Source organism: Manis javanica, chromosome 9, assembly GCF_040802235.1.
Source record: "Manis javanica isolate MJ-LG chromosome 9, MJ_LKY, whole genome shotgun sequence".
NCBI classification, from domain to species: domain Eukaryota; kingdom Metazoa; phylum Chordata; class Mammalia; order Pholidota; family Manidae; genus Manis; species Manis javanica.
This window is the reverse complement of record NC_133164.1, coordinates 118,416,945-118,438,414: the sequence shown is the minus strand read 5'-3', so window position 1 is coordinate 118,438,414 and position 21,470 is coordinate 118,416,945. Positions and strand designations below refer to the sequence as shown.

The following is a 21,470-nucleotide window of genomic DNA, read 5'->3' as shown; positions in this document are numbered from 1 at the left end:
ACCTAATTGAACATCTATGATTTAAATCTTGTTTGTGGCATCAAAGACCCCATTTATTCTCTGGGATCCTTTTAATCATTTGTCAAATACCCTGACAAGAACTGGGGAAGCAGAGATTGCTGACACACAATCCTGGTTCTTAACGAGCTCACAGGGTACTTGGAGAGACAGATAATCAATGATTACAATATAATATAGGAATGTAATAAAAGAGACATAGTGAATTGGTATTAAAATCACGGAAGGGTTATGTATTAGGAAAATAGGTTAAATTATGCTGTGTAATTTAAAAAGTAATAACAATGCCAACTGCAAATCTCAATGGCTTAACACAACAAAGGTTGATTTCTCACACCAGCTATGTCTGTAGTGAGTCTGGGCAAATAGCCAGGCAAAGGGATTCAGAAATGTAGGCTGCTGCCATCTGGGGGCTCAGACATCTCAACACCAGACCACTGGAGTTAACCACATCAGGTAAAAGGATTGGAAAATTATCTATCCGGCATGATCTGGACTGAACTGTGTCCCTTCCAAATTTATATGTTGAAGCCTCCACCCCCAATGTGATTGTATTTGGACATATAGAGCCTTTCTGGAGGTAATTAAGGTTAAATGAGGTCATAGGGTGGGGCCCTGATCCAATAGGATTAGTGTCCTTATAAGAAGAGACTCCAGAGAGTTTGTTTCCTGTCCCTCCCTCTCCACCATATGAGGACACGGTGAGAAGGCAGCTGTCTGCAAGCTGGGAAGAGAGGCCTCACAAGGAACCAAACGGGCTGCACTTAAGTCTTGGACTTCTCAGCCTCCAGAAGCGTGAAAAATAAATTTCTGTTGTTTAAGCTACCCATCAATGGCATTTTGTTATGGTAGCTCAAGTCAGCTATACAAGACATTTAAATACTTGGGCACATAGGCAATGTATGTTACTTTCATTAAAAGCTTATTGTCAGAACACCACCGCACATGCACTCCCCTGACCAACCCCTCAGTACAAGGCAGCAGGTAAATAGGAGAGTAGGTAGGTATTTTTAAGCATGATGGTCTCTGCCGTAATCATCTTTTCTGGGAAAATTGCTCCCAGAAAAACTCTATTTTGATTTTCAGGAGCTACCTTGACTTTATTAAGTTCTGTAAGAACACTATCAATCAATCACTTCTTCACCCTGGGCCATTTTTACCTAATTAAAAGATTATACTAGGTATCATACCCTTAAGCTGTTTTTTACCTTGATATAACTTAATAAATTGAGAAGTTTTAGCAAAAGATGTGGAGACAACCCACTTAATCTTCTTTTTCTTGAGGCTGTTTTAACTTGTTTTTGTCACTTAGAGACTCTCTTAATTGTACCTCCTTCTCTTTGGTAACTCAACCTAATTATCTTTTCCAGTTTTGCAAGATTTTGTGCTTTTCAAATCCCTTTCGTTTTTGCTAGCAATTTCTCAATTTTTTTCCTGAAATCCTTTCTTTGTACTATCTTTCCAGTTAACAAACACCATTAACGTTTTGTTTTCTAACTCCCTCCCTCAGATGGTGTTGGGAAATACAATTAAAAACAAAATCTCCCAGTCCCCAAATCCTCTCCACAGCGGTAGTAGAGAAAGAACACATTCTTATTAGTTTATATGTATTAAAGTGAAAGTTGATGCACATCACAGGCAGTTTGCTGAGATTGCAAAGACACCAAGAAATCTCACACTTTCTATAGTCAAGCAGATAGAAACCACTACCTATATATTTCTCAAGATAAACAGAAGCTAGTCTCAAATGAGAAGACTTGACAGTACCATTTGTCACACAGCATCATGTGATGGGAATGGCAATCTATGTCAGCTAATTGGCTTTCTTCAGAGGAAAAAAAAAACTTCACAACTTTATGACAGAAGGAATTTTACAATTTGGAGCAAGGTGCCTCCTGACACCAGGCCCCTACCGTGCACGCTCTCCTTTGATGTTTACATTTCAGAGAGGGTTCCTGAGGCCTGGAGAAAGGCATACCTGGGTCTTAAAACTGACAAAATACCTATTTAGTTAAAAAAAATGTTTATATATCTCAAAGAGAGAAGAAAGTATTTACTATGAAAAGTTACTTAAAGTAAATGCTCTCTGAAAGGGGATGAAGCTTTTCCCTATATTCAACAAAGAGAATTAAGCCTCTGATATTTAGTTTGTATATGTCATTGCAGCCTCATAGCTCATTAGTCAGGCAGTCTGCCAAGTTATCAGAAGTTTTACTAAGAGGCAAAAGTTAATTTTTTTACCTTTTTTATTGCAATTGTTTACTTAAAAAAAAAAGATCCATACATGTGCACTAAAGTCATCCAGTTTTGTTGGACAAATGTTAAACTTTCCACAACATAAGTCTAGGAAGAGAATAAAAATAATAGCTACTTTTGTATTTATAAGATTATGTTTTTTTTGGTGTTGAATAAATTCTAGATAAAGATGGTGAATTAATCAGTGTCTTTGTTACAGACACACAACATACATACACATGATAATGATAATTCATGATGTGTATTTTAAGCTAGACTTATACTGTACTAAACTTCAAAGATTTAGAATTACCTGTTTTTTAAGCAGCCACAAAAAAGCACAGAGAAAAAACTGTATGTTGTGAAGGATGTTGAAATAGTGTCAAAATCAGCTGTTTCAAAAGATCTTTTCTTCCATATTTCCTTTTAATACTTTTGTTTGCTTTGATTTCACCATGTTATAGGCTCCTGACCGTTTGATTAAAAAAAATTATTACACTAAATAATATCAATTAGCAAATGAAACAGATTAGATGATGTTAAAGATTAAAAGAAAAACGGTCTCATAATTTTTGAATACTAAACACATTTCAAACAGCTCATTCTCACAGACATTATCAAAAGGCTACAAAATAGGTATTTTGGTCCTCATTTTCACAAATGAGAGATACAAGACCCAAAGATGAAAATCAGTTTGATCAAATACATAGGAGAACCAGTATATTAACCCAGATCTTAACAGTACTGCAAAAACACGTGTTCTCCCACCATAACTTTCCTGATACATCTCAGATTCCATGTTGCAAGTCAAAAGAAGTATCTGTGTGATGGATGTTCATTGTTTCCAGGGGGAATTACTAATAGATGATGGAAATGTACCATACTCTTTTTAAAGGTATTAGATAATCAGAAATGATGTTAGCGTAGAAGGTAGAACAAAAAATACATTCCAGCACTTCCAGACCCTAGATTTCTTTTTTGCCCAGCTTCGCTGAGGTATAATAGACAAATAAAGATTAGATATAGTTAAGGGGCGCAATGTAACTTCTTTTATTCAAACTTAATTTTTTTAGAGCAGTTTTAGGCTCACAGCAAAATTGAAGGGAAGGTACAGAGATTTTCCCATGCACCCCCTGACCCCACCCATGTGCAGCCTCCCCCAGTATCAATATCCCCCCCACCAGAGTGGACACTCGGCACAATGGATGGACCCACACTGACATACCACTATTGCTCAGAGTCCAGAGTCTATATTAGGTTCGCTCTTGGTGCTGTGAGTCCTGTGGGTTTCGATGATAGTATAACGTGAACCCATCCATGTGGCATCATCTGGAGTCCTTCCCTGCCCTAAAAAGTCCTGTGCTCTACTTATCCCACGATTCCAAGCCCTGGCAATCACGGCTCTTTCTCACTGTCTCTTCATGTTGCCTTTTCCAAAATGTCATAGAGTTGGAATCATCCCATGTGTAACCTTTTCAAACTGGCTTTTCACTTACTAATATGCATTTAATGTTCTTTCGTATCTTTTCATGGCTTGATAGTTCATTTCTTTTCGGTGCTTAAAAATAGCCCATTATCTGGATGTACCACATTTTTTTTTTAACCATTTGCCTATTGAGGGGCATCTTGGTTACTTCCCAGTTTTGGAATTATGAATAAAGCCACTATATATATCACATGCAGGCTTTTGTGTGGGCATACATTTTAAACTCCTTTGGATAAATACCAGAGAGGGTGATTGCTAGATCATATGGTCAAAGTAGGTTTAGTTTTGTAAGAAAATGCCAAATTGTCCTCTAAAGTGGTATACTGTTTTGCATTCCCACCAGCAATGAATGATGGTTCTTGTTGCTCCACATCTTCATCAGCATTTGCTGCTGTCAGTGTTCTGGATTTTGGCTATTCTAACAGGTGGCTATTATAACTATTTTTAGGTATACACTTAATGATATTAAGTGTAATGGTATCTCTTGTTGCTTTAATATGCAATTTCCCTGATGACATATAATATAAAACATCATTTTGTAAGCTTATTTGCCATCTGTATATCTGTATTACCTTCTTTGGTGAAATGTCTTTTAAGGTCTTTTGACCCATTTTTCATTTGGGGCTTTGTTTTCTTATTGTTGAGTTTTAAGAGTTCTTTATATATTTTGGATCACAGTCCTTTATCCAGTGTAGCTTTCACAAGTACGTTCTCCCAGTCTGTGGCTCGCTTCTCATTTTCTTGGCATTTTCTCCTGCTGAGTGTAAGTTTTTAATTTTAATGTAGTCCAGGTTATCAATTATTTCTTTCATGGATTGTACCTTTGGTGTTGCACCTAGAATGCTACTGCCATATCCAAAGTCAACTAGGAATTATTGTATGTTATCTTTTAGTTTTATAGCTTCACATTTTATATTATGTCTGTTATTCATATTTTAGTTAATTTTGTGAAATGTGTAAGATCTGTGTTCAGTGGCTGGCCTTTGCTCCTCTGTCATAGATCAGTTGGCCATATTTATATGGGGTTTATTTCTGGGCTATGTATTCTGATCCATTGATCTATTTGTCTATTCTTTCACTAATACCACACTATCTTAATTTGCAAGTCTTGAAGCCAGATAGTGTCAGTCTTTTAACTTTGTTCTTTTTCTTCAATATTTCATTGGCTATTATAACTATTTTTAGGTATACACTTAATGATATTAAAATTCATAATATTGTGCAACCATCATCATTATCCATCCCCATAACTCTTTTCATCTTATGATTTGAAATCTGTACCCATTAAACAATAACTCCCTATTTTCTTACCCCTAGCCCCTGGCATCCACCATTGTATTTCTATTATGATCTTGACTATTCTAAGCAACTTATATAAGTGAAATCTTACAGTAATTGTTTTTTAGTCATTGGTGTATTCCAATTAGCATAATGTCCTCAAGGATCACCTATGTTGACAAATGTATAGTTACATATCCACCACCACAATCAAGATAAAGAATAGTTTCATTATCCCCCAATCCCCTTATGTTGTTTCTTCATAGTCATTTCTTCTCTATAGCCCACCTTCTGGAAGTCACCGATATTTTTCTATCCCTATAATTTTGCTTTTTCTAGAATTTCACAGAAGTGGAGTCAGAACATGCTGTCTTTTGGATCTGGCTTCCTTCAGAATCATGCATTTGTGATATATCTGCATTGTTGCATTTATCAGTTGATTGCTCCTTTTTACTGCCGAGTAATTTATGGATTACCACAGTTAATCCTTTCATGGAAGGATATTGGGTTTGTCCAGTATTGGGCAGTGATGAATAAAATAGCTATAAAATTTAATGTACAAGTTAAACATAATGTACAAATATGTTCAATACTTGTATGAACATATATCTTTATTTTATTGATCAGGATTGCTTGGTCATACACTAAATATACGTTAAGTTTATATGTATATAAGACAGTTGGTTTCCAAAATAATGATACTATTTTTCATTCCCACCAACATATGAGTTCCATTTGCCATGCATTCTTGTCATCAGTTGCTATTGTCAGATTTTTCTTTTTAATTTTAGCCATTATAATAGTAGTATCTCAGTGGGGTTTTAATTTGTATTTCCCTAATGATATATTAGGTTTGGCATCTTTTATTGTGGCTGTGGGTCAACCATGTATCTTCTTTGGTCAAATGTCTGCTCAAATCTTTGGCCTATTTTAAAAATTAAGTTGTGTTTTCTCTTACTACTGAATTTTGAAGCTTTTTACATTTTCTGGATACAAGTACTTTGTCAGATATGTGACTTCCAAATCTTTTCTCCGTATCTGTCTAATCTTTTCTTTCCCTTAAAAGTGTTTTTTGCAGAGCTAAGCTTTAAATTTTGATGCACTCCAGTTTATCTTTTTTTGGTGGTGGGAGTGTTATGTTTTTGTATCACATTAAAGAACCCTCTGTCTTGCCTTTCTTTTTAACTAATTGGTCATGCATTAGCAAAGGAAGGATTTCTCTTGTCATTTGTTAACAAGAAACTGTTTAGGAATAAATTAATTCTGTCTATGACATCACAGAATCCTTGATTATAGTGCATCTAGCATTTGCTTCCATTAACCCTCATCCCATAGGAACCATATTGCAATATTTAAATATTGTTTTACATTTCCAATTGTTAAAACTCTGTAACCACATTTTTCCCAGCCTCTAAGCAGTTATCAAAGTTAGTAAAACATATATATTAAGCAAGTATTTTGTTATATTAAACATTGTGTTGAAATGGGAGGTCATCTTTTGAACAAGAATTTTATAAAAAAAGATTTAGGGCTCACTTGAATTTTGTTATGCAGTGATTTGAATTCATCCCAACTATACTATGAGATTATAGGAAGTGAAGATGCCACATCAGAAGTTAAAAACGTAATTTTGTCTTTCACAAGATAAAATCGCACACAATCATGAATCCTGTGACTTCTTCGGCAGGTCTGGATATCTTTTCTGGCTTTTTGAGAAAATAAGCTTGCATGGCAAATTGGTTGTTTTTTATTCTTAAAATGCAAGCTTAACAATTGCTGTGGCAAAAGAGCAATTGCTCTAAACTGGAGTGAGACTGTGAATTCATCTCCCAAATGCCACGCCTCTCTGAGGATGATTTTCACTGAAAGCTTCCCGGTCCGTGTTCTCCGTTTCTGCACTCGCTGTGCGCTCCCTGAAGCTTATGGTGCGTGATTATATTTATGAAGATGTACAAGGTTTGTTCCTCCAGAAAGAACGATCTAGGTCCATTCCTACTCTTCATTTTTATATTTTGTTGGTACAGTAGAATTTAACAATATATTTGAAAAAAAGCCTTTCTGGGAAAAAAGAGTATTTTGACATATCCAATTTCATTACTTTCCAGTACATGCAGTAATATAAATAAATGGCTAAAAATTGCTACCAAATGATATGCTTTGTGCAAAAAGCTAATCAATTAAAACCCAGAAAATCTTCAGCCCAAGGTTTGCTAGGATGACTGGCCAGTCTCACCTGCCAATCTGTCCTTTGGATTGTCCTCATCACTCATGCCCGTGTCCCCACCCCAAGCCCCCAAACCCCCAAACCCTGACACAAGGACACAATGTCCTGCTTCTATTTCTCTGGATTAAGTACGGATAAAACCTCCTGCCCTTGGCTGCCTTTATAATTTTGGAATTCACAAAATTGAGGGACAGGATAGTGGACAATTTCCCAATTATTAAAGGGCAAAGGGCATGCAAATTCAGACAAGGAAAAAAACTACAAATGAACAGAAAACACAAGGACAGACAAGGAAAAAATACAAATGAACAGAAAACACAAGGACAAACTTCCAGTCACAAAGGTAAAGAAACAAACAAGAGAAAAGAAAGAAATGAGATCTCAAAGTCTGTGATCAAAATAGAAACATCTTAAATCATCATCTTAATGCTTGTGGATATGGGGTCAAAAAGAAGACTCTCTTTGCACCATTAGAGGGTATAAGGGATATTACTTTTTTTGAAAGCAATTTGCTATATTCTGAACCTTGAAAATGTTCACATACTTTGACCCAGTTATTCTTCTTGAAAAGGCTTAGCTAAGAAAATAATCAGAGATTTGCACATCTTTTCACAGATGGTCAGTGTGACTTTATTTATAATAGTTCATTTTGGAAACATCTTGATGTTAAATTAATTATGGCACAGCCATATGTTCAGATACCATACAGCCTTTATCAAGAATCTTGATTTTTTTAAAGGACTCAGAGTTTACTTCTCAGTATAATATTAAATGAAAATATAGGATAAATATCTTTATATTGATTTTAAAATATTTTGGGAAAAAGTACATCAAAATTTTAAGAGCAATTATCTTAAGATGGAGAAATTATGCATAATTTTAAGGTTTCTTTCTAACTTCTCCATTGAAAGTCTGTATTAACCTTTTAATCATACAATAAAAGGTATTAAACAAAATTTCAATACTAAGGAAAAATGGAGATTTACAAAGAAAATGTAAAAAGTGCAACACCTGTCCAGATTATGAAAACAAATTGCTGACTTTACTGTACCTACCAAGAAATAAAGGCTTGGTTGTATCCACTTCAAGACACCCCATTCAGAGCATGCTTAGGGAACCCTCTCCTTCCTTGGCCTTCCCTTCTTTCCAGAGGAAATATTTTATTATAAAAGTAATGAATGCTCATTGCCAAACATTCAAAAACTATGAGAGAATGTAATATAAGAATAGTAAATCTCCTTCTAGTTTCTTTCCCCATATTTTTTTTCATACTAAAAACACTGGGGTATCATTGCGTCTGATAATACTAATAGTTTTAAAACAGTTTGTGTGTCTTGACAAATGTCAGCACCCCTAAGATTTCCTTTGCACTCTTTTGCAGCCCCTTCTCTCCCGACTCCTCACCCAAGGCAACCACTGATTGCCTTTCTGTCACTATGAATTCAGTCTTGCCTGTTGTAGGATTTTCCACAAATGGAATCATACATAGTGCTTAGAATAATGTCTTTGAGATTCATCCACACTGTTTGTCATTGGTAAGCAGTATTCCATTGTATCCCGTCATGAACTGATGGCCATTTTGATTGTTTACAGTTTTTGACTGTTAAGAATAAATCTGCTTTGACTCTCTATGCACCTAAGTATTTATATGTTGCTTTTGCATGCTTGCTTCATAAATATCTAGGAGTAAAATCATCTGTCACCTGTTGCAAAATAATGCCAAACGATTACTTGAAGTGGTGTTACATTTTCCATTCACATCAGCCAAGAGAAAGAGTCTGAGTTGCTCCATCTCCCTTGACACTACCAGGGTTTTTTGTTTTATTTCGTTGGTACAGGACAGGATGTACTGGTATCTGTGGTTTTAATCTGTATTTCCTCATGACTAAAGATGATGAGAATCTTCTTGCATGGATTATTCATCAGTACAGCTGCTTTTATAACGTGTCCAAAATCTTTTTTGACTATCATATTAATGGGTTATTTGTTTTTTATTTTCAGTTGTTAGAGTTCTTTAAGGGTTATGAATAAAAACTCATTGTTGGATACATGTTTTGTAAATATTTTTCCCTGTCTATGATTTGCCTTTTCATTTTCTTTAGAATGTCTTTTGAAGAGTAGAAGTTGCTAATTTTGATGAGGACCAACTAAGCAATATTTTTTTCTATAGCTTGTGCTTGTGGTGTAATATTAAAAAATATTTGCTTATTTCAAGGTTGTAAATATTTTTCTACATTTTCTTCTATGAGTTTCATGATTTTAGCTTCTGTATTTAGGTCCATATCCATGTGGAGGTATGGAGATGTGACCTGTCAGCTTGAGCGGACACAACAAAGTGCCACAGACAAAAGTGGCTTAAAGAACAGAAATTTATTTTCTCACAGCTCTGGACGGTAGAAGTAAGTCCATGATCAAGGTGCTGACAGGGTCCATTTCTGGTGAGGACTCTCTTCCTGGCTAATAGATGGCCATCTCCCTGTGTCCTCACATGACAGGAAACAGAATGAGAACAAGTTTTCTGGTGTCTTTCTTAGAAGGACATTAATTTGATCATGAAGGTCCCACTCTCATGACCTCATTTCAACTGAATTGTCCTCAAAGGTCCCATTTCCAAATACCATCACATTGATGATTAGGGCTTCAACATACACAATTTTTGGGGGGTAATGGGGTGGGCATGATTCAGTCCATAGCAGTGAGATTAGAGCTGGGATTAATTTTCCTCCCTTGTGGGTGTCCAGTCATCCCAGCACCATATGTTTATTTTCCACATTGCATTTTCTCAGCATATTTAAAAAAATTAATTGGCCATATATGCATGTATTTATTTTTGAACTCTTCATTCTATCCCACTCATCATTAGGTCTATCCTTATGTCAGAATCACACTGTCTTGATTATTGTATCTTTATAGCAAGTTTTAAAATCAGGTAGTGGAAATCCATCAAATATGTTCTTTTCCAAGTATGTTTCAGCTCTTCTAAGTCTTGTAATTCCAAAAACATTTTAGAATCAACTTGTCACTTACTTCATAAAAAGTTTGGTTGGTTTTTTATTGGGATTGCGCTCAATCTGTATATTGATTTAGGAGGACTGCCATCTTAACAATATGGAGTCTTCTAATTCAGGAGTGTGGTATATTACTCCATTTATTTTGATCTTCTTTAATTTCTCTTAGTCATATTTTGTGGTTTTCAATGTACAGGCCTAGCACATATTTTGTTAAATCAACCTATACATATTTCATATTTTTGAGGATATTTTAAGAGGTATTAAAATTTTTCCTTCCAAATATTCATTGCTAGTATATAAAGTAAGGCTGATTTTTGTCTATTGACCATATATATGCCGCAACCTTGCTAAATTTGCTTCTTCGTTCTAGTAGCTTTTTGTTGAGATTCCTTTATCACTATTTTTAAGGGTAAGGAAGTTTGATTTCATTGCTCTTCACAGGCAATAATATTGGAGTGTAAATTCATTCCAAAGAATTACACATGAAAAATTAGAGAGTTCTAGTATGTCTGCTGATTCTTCACCGAAGTACATACATACTAACCCATGAAATTATGCTCCCAGCAATAGTTAGTATAAAAATAGCCAGTCACTATCTTCCCTTTATTTGTACTACAAAATCTTACTGCGCCAACCTTTTTCACCTGCCCTCATGTTCCTAACTCATGACAGGTAATACTGATTTTTATTTCTAGACATCAAGCATATAACGATCTCTTCAGCATTTGAATGCAAGCTTCTCCCAAGCTTTCTTCTTGGTTTATCTATCCCCACTTTTCCAGTGTCTTTTTTTTTTTGGCTGAAGATATACTTTAGCAGAGTTTTCTAGGAAGAGAGCTCTTCAGAAATAAATAGAAGCTTCATTCAGACACTAGAAAAAGGCAAACTATATAATTTCTGAGTAGGTAATCGTGATTTCTGAAATGCCCATTACATATGTATATATATCTATACGTAGTGTGCCCTGTGCGGTTTTATATTCACAAACTCACTCAGTCTCTCCAATCTTTAAGAAGAGATCATAATTCCCTTTTACAGAGAAGAAAACAGAAAGCCCGAGAAGTCACATGATCCCTCTTGAATTATTAATAAGTCACAGAGGTGTGACCTAAATCTAGCTCTCTCTTATTCCAGGGGCACACAGGAGTATGGGGGTCACATGATTTTTAGACATTATTTTTTAAGAAGTTATTCTGATGAACAAAGAAAAAGATACATTCTAAAACCAACAAAACAAAAATAACAAAAACAAAAACAGAAAAACCTTGAGGATTATAAGCATTATCTATTCTGGTATATTTTGTTTTTTCATGTATCTTAAAATTATTCAAAATCATCAAAACCATAGAAGACCAGTTAAGACTGTCAGATAAGCCAAGTTGCATGTAGGGTAGTTTGATGTTTTGGTGACAAGCCAGTTGTTCCCTAAGAGTTTCTGAAGGAACAAGAAATCCTTAAAAACTAAGGTGGCCAGGTGTAGATGGAATGAAAATTCTGCAATAACCACTATAAAAGAAAAAAAAACCCTTCCTTCTTATTTAAAATCCTGAGTAGATACCTACTGAAATGAGGTGACAGACCTGGTAGTTAAACTGATTAACTGAAAAGAGGAAAATGGGAGCATCCAGGAAACAGATCCAGGGGCGGGGATTCTGGGAGGTTATGTTGCTCAGTGACGAAGAAGATAAACCATCCTTTTTCTTCTACACACACTAACTTTTATGTCTCGTAAAAAAAAGAAAGTATGAAGTTTAGGTCAGTGAATCCCTAAGCTATAATCCCCTTGTCACAGCAATATACTTTTACAGTATATATGTCTAAAATATTAATTTTCTTGTAAGAATTTTAAGTTCCTACTCGTTAGTTAGAATGTCATTGCTGTTACACTCTCAGTCCCTAGACAGACAGCATTAGGTGGCTGAGTGAACTCAACGGCCACAACGGAGGCAGGATTGGAAGCCCTTAGAGAAATCAGTGTGGTGGAGACTTCAGTATTACCTTGGAGTATAAGGGCTCCGAACTTATAAAATTACTTCAGCTCAGGTTTTTTGTTTTTTCTCCTTAAAATTTAAAAAGACATATAGTCTACCCTAGATGGATATTACTCGAATCTGACCTTGAATTAATATTTAATAGTTTTGTAAGAAGAAAGTTATGAAATTTAAAGTGCTGTATCAAGTACAAAAACTTCACAATAACTACCTTATAATACCACAGGTTCATTTTCAGAATGCAATAAATTATGTCCCCAGGGTGAAGACTGATATATCAAACATCTCTTATATTGAATCCCTAAACTTAAGACTTATCTTGGATGTGTGACAATATCACAAAGGGGTCATAGCCCAAAGACATTGATTTAGTTGGTTGAAGCTCATGTCTAAGCCCAGATCTGTAAATAATGCTCATGAAGCAAGCATCCATTTCAGATATTTATGGATTCCAACCATATGCTGTGATGAAGAAGCCACTATATTTGCCTTGACATACTAAATGTAAAGTTCTGAGTTACACGTTTCATAAATTGCAGACTTGCCAACATTTCTTCAGTCATTCTGAATTAATATTTATACTTAACTACTGTTATGAACATAAACATCTGGGTAAATGAATATTGCAGGAAATTTATCTCAAAAAGTAATATTGAAACAATTTTGTATAAAACTCCTTTCAAAATTGTTTGCTTATAAAAAACTCACAAAAATAATGCCAGCAAAGACATGTTGGAATTTATGGGAGTCCTACTGCACCAAAAATACAGTATTGCAATACTGTTGTAAAATATATTGCATGATTGAAATAATTAAGCACCTAGTTTGATGCCAGTGCAAGAGACTGACATTTTTTAATGGGGTAATTAAACTGCCATAGAAATAACACTTTTTATTCAGATTATCCACAAGAATATGAAGAAATGATATATTTGGTGATCTCTACTCTTTTTAAAAACAGCAGTTATCACAGGCACCAGTGGACAAACCCTTGCCTTGAGGGAGACTATTTGTCACACATCTCCTGGCACTTGGAGCTTACCTTCCTGACTCAAAGGTGAACCACGTTGAGTCCCGCCCATATCTCCTCAATGAGCTGAGAGGCCACATCACCAGTTTGACCTTGGCATTGTGGATATCCCAGAGATAGATATTCTCATGAGTGATCTGCATTGTGCATTCGCCATAAATATCCAGATTTGGTGTAGGCATGAGATATACATTGAATCTCTCTGCAAAGAAACAAAGAAGGGAGAAAATTAAGCGAAGAGGTATGACTCTATGGCTGCACTGTATTACTCTGTACTGTCTACAGCCTTTAAAAAGCATGTGCCTTGGTAACATCAATATACACTGCAAAACACTACCTTTTTCCATTTGGTGGACAAGGAATGGAGTTGATTAAAATATTCTTAATCATTGATTCATTCACTCACTCATTCTACAAGTTTTTGTTGCATGCATTCTCATTTTGTTGCCTGTCAGGAGTGAATGGTTAAGCTGTACAATGGAAAGAAAGGTAAAAGCTAATCAGGGTCTCTGTACAAATGGTGTTTACTGTCTGCTTCTTCACACATCTTAGGTGGATATTATGTATACAACTCCTACAAGGAATGTCTTACTTAATTTAAGCAAGAATTTATTCAATTCCACCTTTGTGGAATGAGTATTTAATGCACACTTTGACTTTCAAGACACACTGTTATTTAAGGTCAAATTCAGCCTACAATAATTGCAGATAGTCATTACTGCCTGCTGCAGAACTTTAGATATTGTTTTGGTAAGCAAAATAAAAATACATAATGGCTTTCATTCCTGCATACTCTATGTTGAAAATCCAATGATTAGGCAATGATTCCAAACCCAGTTCTATAACTTTTTGTGTATCTCAAAGGCTACTGCAAAATTCTGCAGCCCTTGATCCCCATTTAAATGCATTAGATGCACTGTATTTTTAAAAATAAGGTTATGAACTTTATTTTAAAAATATGAGGTAATCAACTTGGTATGACCTATAAAGTGCCCTATAAAATATCCCTAATTCCAAGCACCATATTCTTGGTTTATAGTAAGTCATCAAGAAATCCTGGCTAACTGTATGAATGAAATAGATATATTCCATGATGAATGTGGGCTGCAAGAATTGAGAAATTACAAAAAAGTAATGAGTCATGATAACAAAAGGCTTAAGAATTACTGGCAGATACATCTTTGTGAGTTTGCACTTAATTGTAAATAGTGCTTTAAAGGCAGTGTTGAATTAATTATTTTGAGAGGCATAATGGTGCCAGCTGCAGTTGGAAGAGGACTGATATGTTTAGGAATGTGCTATCATCCATCAAAATGCCATGGTCTTAAACACCGAATGCTCGCTGGTGCTGAGATGGAATTGTCTATAAAATACAGAGAAAGAATCTTTACTGTGGCTTATATTTTGCAGAGTCAGGGTTTGCGGATGCAAAAAAAAAAAAAAAATTCCGTTTCTAAATGGATTAAATTTAATTCGAACATGACAACTTAAAATTTAGTAACCACCATGGACAATACTTACATTCAAGTGCCTAGATATTTTTGATAAAAATAATCTAATGATTCATTATTTACTTAGATTATTGACCCATGAAATTAATACGTATATGGATTTCACATTCATTCCCTAAAGAATGGACAAAATGAGATAAAGTGTCTAGCTAAAAAACGAAGGAAGAACTTTGCCCCATTAATTACCTGCAATAAAACCATATATATATGTGTGTGTGTATGTGTGTGCACATATGTATAGTTTATATATGTATATATCCATAAATCTTAAAGTTGTGTGCAACCAAGTCGGGTATCAACATTTAGCGTTAATTCATCACTTACGTTGCCACTGCGGTTCCCACTCCAATGGGATTACACATAGTAAATCAAAGGAACGTGATCTCATTTAGCAGTATGAATGAAACTTGGGCCCAACAGTGTGACCGTGAATATCAATAATGCCTGAACAGCGATCTCCTTTTCTTTGGTCAAAACCCTTTTGATGGGATGCAGCTTCTGCATCTGGCACTGATCATGCGTCGGTTGTGCATAGGGAAAATATTGTCGTCATAGAAGCAGAAGGGAAAACTTTCCTCTAAATTCCTTCCTTACCATCACTTCCGGATTGTTAAGATAGCAACCAAAGGATCATTGCTAAAATGCCAGGAAATAACAACACTTCTTCTAAAATACTGAAATAAGCATCTTTAACCAATCTTACTGCTGCTTATGGCTACACTGACCCTTGATAAGTCACACCCATAGTCTGGCCTTTGGAAAAAAACAGAACATATAAAAAAATAATCCTGACACTGAGTGTCCTTCAAATGGATGGTACACGAAACATTACATTTAACCTACAGAGAATTAAGAGGATGCAGAAGAGCCATTACACTTTTACTGAGATGTCTGGGCGCTATAATGTTAGCAGATAAAACACAGCAATAATAAACAGAGAAGGAACATAACCATTACAGTGGACACTGGAGAAAGCTGGGAAACAATGAGCAGGTGAATTGAGTAAGATTCACGTGATATAGAGCTCAACATATTACTGCGGCACATTTACAAACAAATACAAGGTGACTGGATAACTTGCCCTGGAGGAGTCCTTCCAGGGCCAGATCTAGGCAATAAAGCAGGGGTGACGTCCCCTCTCTCTTGCCCTCCTTCCACTTTCCCGGTCTTAACACACTCTGTGACCTAGCAGCTCAAGTGAAGCCCCCTTAATTATGGTTTAGAAAGCACCGACCTTCCTTTTGAAGCTATTTCTTGCATCTTACAAAAGGAATTATTCCAAGAAACTTTATTTTCAACTTCTAAATATCCAAAAATCCATTTTTCTCTAATGCTGATTTCCAAGCATTTGAGGTTCCGTTAAAGAGTAAACTACTTTAATTCAGTACAAAATTAGGCATATAAAGATGAGGGTGGTATATGAAGTTCGCTAGTAAATCATACTTCTTTGAATTCCAATATAATAGAAGGAAAGTTTCTGCATTCGCTATAAATAAGTTATACGATGTCCTTAGTAACTAAAGCGTGTTTTACTAAAATTTGTTATGGTCACCATTGGAAGACCATTTCAATATGGAGTAGGTAAAAATGGCTCCTCTAAAATGACTTTTTAAAATGCTTACTTTTGTGAAATAATTCTTTCCGGCGGTTGTTTTAAGCCACTCTCTAATCACGCTACTTTCTTATTTAAGAATCTCCATGTGGTTGTTACAGCTTAGAGTACTGGTTTACAGGCTTTTGTGGGTATCAAAATTCCCCCGGGGGCTTGTTTAAACAGCATATATATTGCTGGGCTTCCTCCTCTCTTAGTGTTTCTGGTACAGGAGGTCCATGCTGGGGCCGGAAAATTGACATCTCACTTGTTCTCGGGACGTGATGCTGCTGTTCCGCTGGGGACCACGCTTTGAGAACGGTTCTCTGTGAAACTCACTTTAGCATATTGCCGAGGAAGTAGCAGCCCTGAGGAACCATGAGGAATGCTCTATTCTCTGCTCAATAAACGAATCCCGCCCAGTAGACTCATGACTGATTTGGCACAAAAGAGCCCATATGCCAATTAGAACAAAAGGAGGGAGAGAGGCTCAGAAGGAAAGGAAGCATATGAAAGATAATTTACAATTCAAGATGTGTATATTCCAACTATTTCTTGGTAATCAACTCTATTATATATACATAAATATAAACTGGTTATGTAATCATTAGTAATAGCTGTAAATAATTTAATTCACAAATATATGAATTCACTTAGCTGGTTTTATCAGCCAATTATTCCATAAATTTAGACTTACTCTATATATAATTTCCTGGCCAAAACCACCTTCAAGACAACTGAGATTATCTTCTGGCAAGAGGGATCAATTTTTTAAAAATCTCAAAATGTCATGTGATTAGAAAACCCAGTATTTGTGGAAGATGCTGTTTCAATTAAACTGATGACCTCAGCAGGTAGTTCATTGAAAGACGCAAACTTGGTTGTCACATCACATGCAGAAGTGGCGACCTCCCTCTCCATATCTGGCTATCATCAACAGCCATGGCCGCCTCCTGCCCTAGGATTCAGCATAATGAGAACTGAGGTCACTCCATCTGCAAACTCAAGGTTGTCCCCAAATCTCACTGCTCTGGTGCCCCCTGGGCACCAGCCTGGGTGCGTTGAGATTCAGATTCCCAGTGTGGCAAATGGCCCAAATTCTGTGACAGTTCTCTGCCTGTCCCCTTTCACTGTACTTCAGAGGGGATGTGCCCCCACGTGTATGCCCTTCTCCTTTGAAAACCTCCCAAGAATTCTCTTCAATTACCCCTCCAACCTGCTCTTCAGACTCCCATGGTGCTTTTCGCCCATCATCCATGGCTCTGAGATAGTAAGAAAGTCCCACGCTGTGCTCTCTATACGACAATTGTTGCAGCTCAATTCAAAATATGAAACTTTACTATTAATACTGAATCAATCAACAGTTTACTAAATGTTTAGTCAAAGGACCAGGGTCATGGGTCTAATATTAAGCACTAATGAACATGTCCACAAGATCCTGGTACTGGAAAAACTGAACATAACTTAGGAGTGTTGGAATTTATTAATGAGCATTCATCTGGAATTTGTCTGGAAACTGGGTCCACTGATTCCTTTGATATTACCTGCTTCGTTTTTAACCGAAACAAAGTTAAAGTTTGTTTATCTTTGAAACTCATTTTATAATATCTAGAATTAAATAAAACCAGGTATTTAGAATTAAATAGAACCAGATAGTATCCAGATAATATAAGTGTTTTCAAGATCATTTTGAATTTCATATTCTTATCTCCAAAGTTCTGTAATGCTGGGATAGTGCAGTGGTCAGCCTTCAAGTTCAGCAACTTCAGAAATGGAGCCTGAGAAAGCGAGATTTGCACATCCTGAGGTCTGTGTGATGCAATTAAACCAGAAATCCTATAAAGCATGATTTCTGCTTGTCAAAACTTGTGGAACTCTTCAGAAATTGTTATTCTATTTCCACCACAGTGCTGAAATTTGTCAACATTTACTTTATTATAATGGGGCAAAAGCCATAAATTCAGTTGCCAGATGCCATCTGCTCACTGGCCACTGTGATTTGGAGCACTGGCCGTCCTTGAATCAGTTGACAGCATTAAAAAAAATACCAGCAATGTTTCAATCCCTGTAGAGTTCTCTTCCCCCCTCCTTCCCTGCCCTCTTCTTCTTTCTTTCCTTTTACAAGAAATGACCGTTGATGGCATTTTACCTGCACGTCCAAGTAAATCATGTTCATTGTAGGAAATACAGAAAATCATTTAAAAAAAACACAAAACTCAACTGCCCTTATACCTTACAGAAATACAATGTATTCTTAATATATAAATATATGCACATGCAATTGTTCCATTTAATGTCATATACTTAATATAATGTATTGAACCCATTATATTGCACTTAGTATAAGAATTTTCAGATGCTATTAAATATTCCTTGGAGATATGATTTTTAGTGAAATGTGTAATATTCTGCTGTATAGCTATGCCATATTTTACTTAATAATTACCTATTCAAAGAATACTGAAGTTAAGCCAACTTTTCTCTAATATAAATTAGGCTGTAATAAAATAATAAACTTTCACCTCAATTTGCTGAGTAATTCATTCATTTTGTGTTGAGTCATAGGGTTTACTTTATTCTAGTCTATAAATATTGGATCATTTTAATATCTTTGATTATTAACTTACATTGGGCACTAAAATCTGAATCATTGGATTAATGCCATAAATTCTTTTAAGAATCGCACACTGCCAAATTGATTTCTAGAAATTCCTCACCAAATATACATTCCCATTAAAATGTAGATTTTGTATATTCATTTATATAAATAACCTTTGCCAAATTTTTCTAAAAATTGCATTTACTGTATCTCTTGTTGATTGAGAAAATTCTATATACTAGGGATTTTTCTAACTGTGTTTATAACAATTACTTCATCTCAGATTTTCCTTAATTTTGTTTGTGACTGTATCTAAGTCCAGGAGGTGGAAAATAGTTTTAATTTTTCTAATGAGTCTTTTGTTATTGAAAGAAGATTAAAATTATTCTACTTTTCTCACAGTAGTCTTAGCATTTTATTTTTTACATTACCTGGTATACTGAACTTACACTATACTGAAGCAATGAAATGTCCATTATCTTACTTATATTGCTCTTTCAGTTTTGACAAAGACATACCAAGACACAACTTTTCTGTCTCCCAGGAAATTCCCTTATGCCATTTCCCAGCTGCGCATGCCCACAGAGACAGAGGCAACCACTGACCTGATTGCTAACACTGTAGGTTATTTTCGCCTATTCTCGTAGGCTCTTACGATCTGGTAGCGTCCAGCCTCAAGACATCACTAATCTTTCCCTATTTTGTAGCTTTCCATTTTTGTTTTTTGTTTATTTTCTTTTTAATTTTTTGACGGTGCTTTCTTGATGAACATGGGATTGAATTTTGATGAAGCTCAAATTATGTATTTTTTATAGTTTTCTTTCTCAGTGGTTTCTATAAGAAATCTTAGTTTATCCCAAAGTTGTATCCATCTGCAATTGGTATCTGAGTATGGTGTGAGGTAGGGACTGAGGTTCATTGTTTCCCAAATAGATATCTACTCACTCTAAAACGATGTATTAAAGAAATTCTCCTTTTCTTTCCAATAAGCTTATGAAAAAGGGCTTTGGGGTTCTTGTCAAAAATTACTGATCCATATATGTATGGATCATTGTTTTTTCTATTCTGTCCCATAGACAATTTCATCTATCCTCTGTCTTGATTGCTGTCACTTACGAGAGGTCCGGAAATTAGGGAAGGGTTCTTCCTTTTCAAGGCAGTTCGGCTCATCTCAGTCCTTTGCCTTCCAAATGCATTTTTAAACTACCTTGTCAAGTTCCATAAAAAGTGTCCGACTTCTATGATTTTTATTGGGATTGTGCTGAATTTGTAGGTTAATTCGAGGAGAACTGACATCTTAACAATATTGACTATTCCAGTTGTGAACATGGTTTATCACTCCATTTATTTACATCTCTTTTAATTTCTGTCAGCAAGATTCAGTTTTTATTGTAGTGGTCTGGTTATAAATTTTGCCAGTTCGATCCCTGAGTATGTGATATTTTTTGATGGTTTTGTACATGATAATTTTATGTTTTATTTTGTAATTGTCCAGGTTATAGCTACATAATGTTTACACATATACACGTTTGCATGTCATCTTTTTATCCTGTAACATCCCTGGATTCACTTAGTCGGTGTTGCTTCTCACCGATTCCTTAGTGTTGTTCATGTACATAATCCTAGCATCCTAGTTCCTTTTATCAATTTTTATGATTTTACTTTCTTTTCTTGTCATTAGGGCGGTAAGTAGAATAAGCAGAACATTGAATAGAAGGCTAAAAGAGGATATCTTCTGTCTTATTCCCAACCTTATGAGGAAAGCATTCAATATTTTATCTTTAAGAATAACATTTTCTGAAGGTTTTTCACTGATGTGTTTCACTACTTTGAGAAAGTCTCCTTCTACCCCTGGGTTTTTTTGTTTTTCTTTTCCCCTAGATTTTTTAGAGCTGTTTCCATAAATGCATGTTGTATTTTATCATAAATGCTTTTTATGGATCAATTGTCATGATCATATGATTTTTTCCCTTAATCTTTTAATACAGTAAGACATATTGATTGATATCTGAGATGGTTTGCATTTCAAACATACCAATGCTGATCAGGGTGCATTATCTTTTTTACGTAATGCTTTAGTATTCCATTATTCTAATTTTAAAAGGAGTTTATGCATAGAACATATTAGCCTGCAGTGCTTGCTGGACTTCAACAGTGCAACTATATGGGATTGGAGTTTGTGCATGGAAAGTTGTGTAATAATAATTTTAACTTCTTTAATGGAGACAGATTTTTCTATTTTTTTCTTGGGTCAGTTTAGGTAATCTGAATCTTTATTAAATGGCAAAAAATTAGATTATTTTTAATCCAGTCTGAGAAAAACTGCTTTCATAAACATTAATTTGTTCAAAATTATCAATTTATTATCAAATTATTAATACCTTATTTTAAATATTCAAATTATTGCCTTGTTTTATTTTGTATGGTTCCTAACCATTTCTTTTAGTATCTTTCAAGTATTTTTATCCAGTGAACCTCAGAAATTTAAATTCTATG

General features: G+C 35.2%; 1 protein-coding gene and 1 long non-coding RNA gene across 3 annotated transcripts in view; one reads left to right on the top strand and one right to left on the bottom strand.

Annotated features, from left to right (window-relative positions):
* Positions 1 to 21,470, bottom strand: part of DOK6 (docking protein 6) — a 309,246-nt gene that overhangs the window by 95,047 nt on the left and 192,729 nt on the right. For both annotated transcript variants that reach the window (XM_037000763.2, XM_037000762.2), the window contains exon 5: positions 13,286 to 13,475. In XM_037000763.2, the coding sequence (XP_036856658.1) occupies positions 13,286 to 13,475 (190 nt within the window). The remainder of the gene's footprint in view (positions 1 to 13,285; positions 13,476 to 21,470) is intronic.
* The window catches only part of LOC118968783 (uncharacterized), a 200,756-nt gene that overhangs the window by 87,396 nt on the left and 91,890 nt on the right, over positions 1 to 21,470 (top strand). The gene's annotated exons all lie outside the window — the stretch shown is intronic.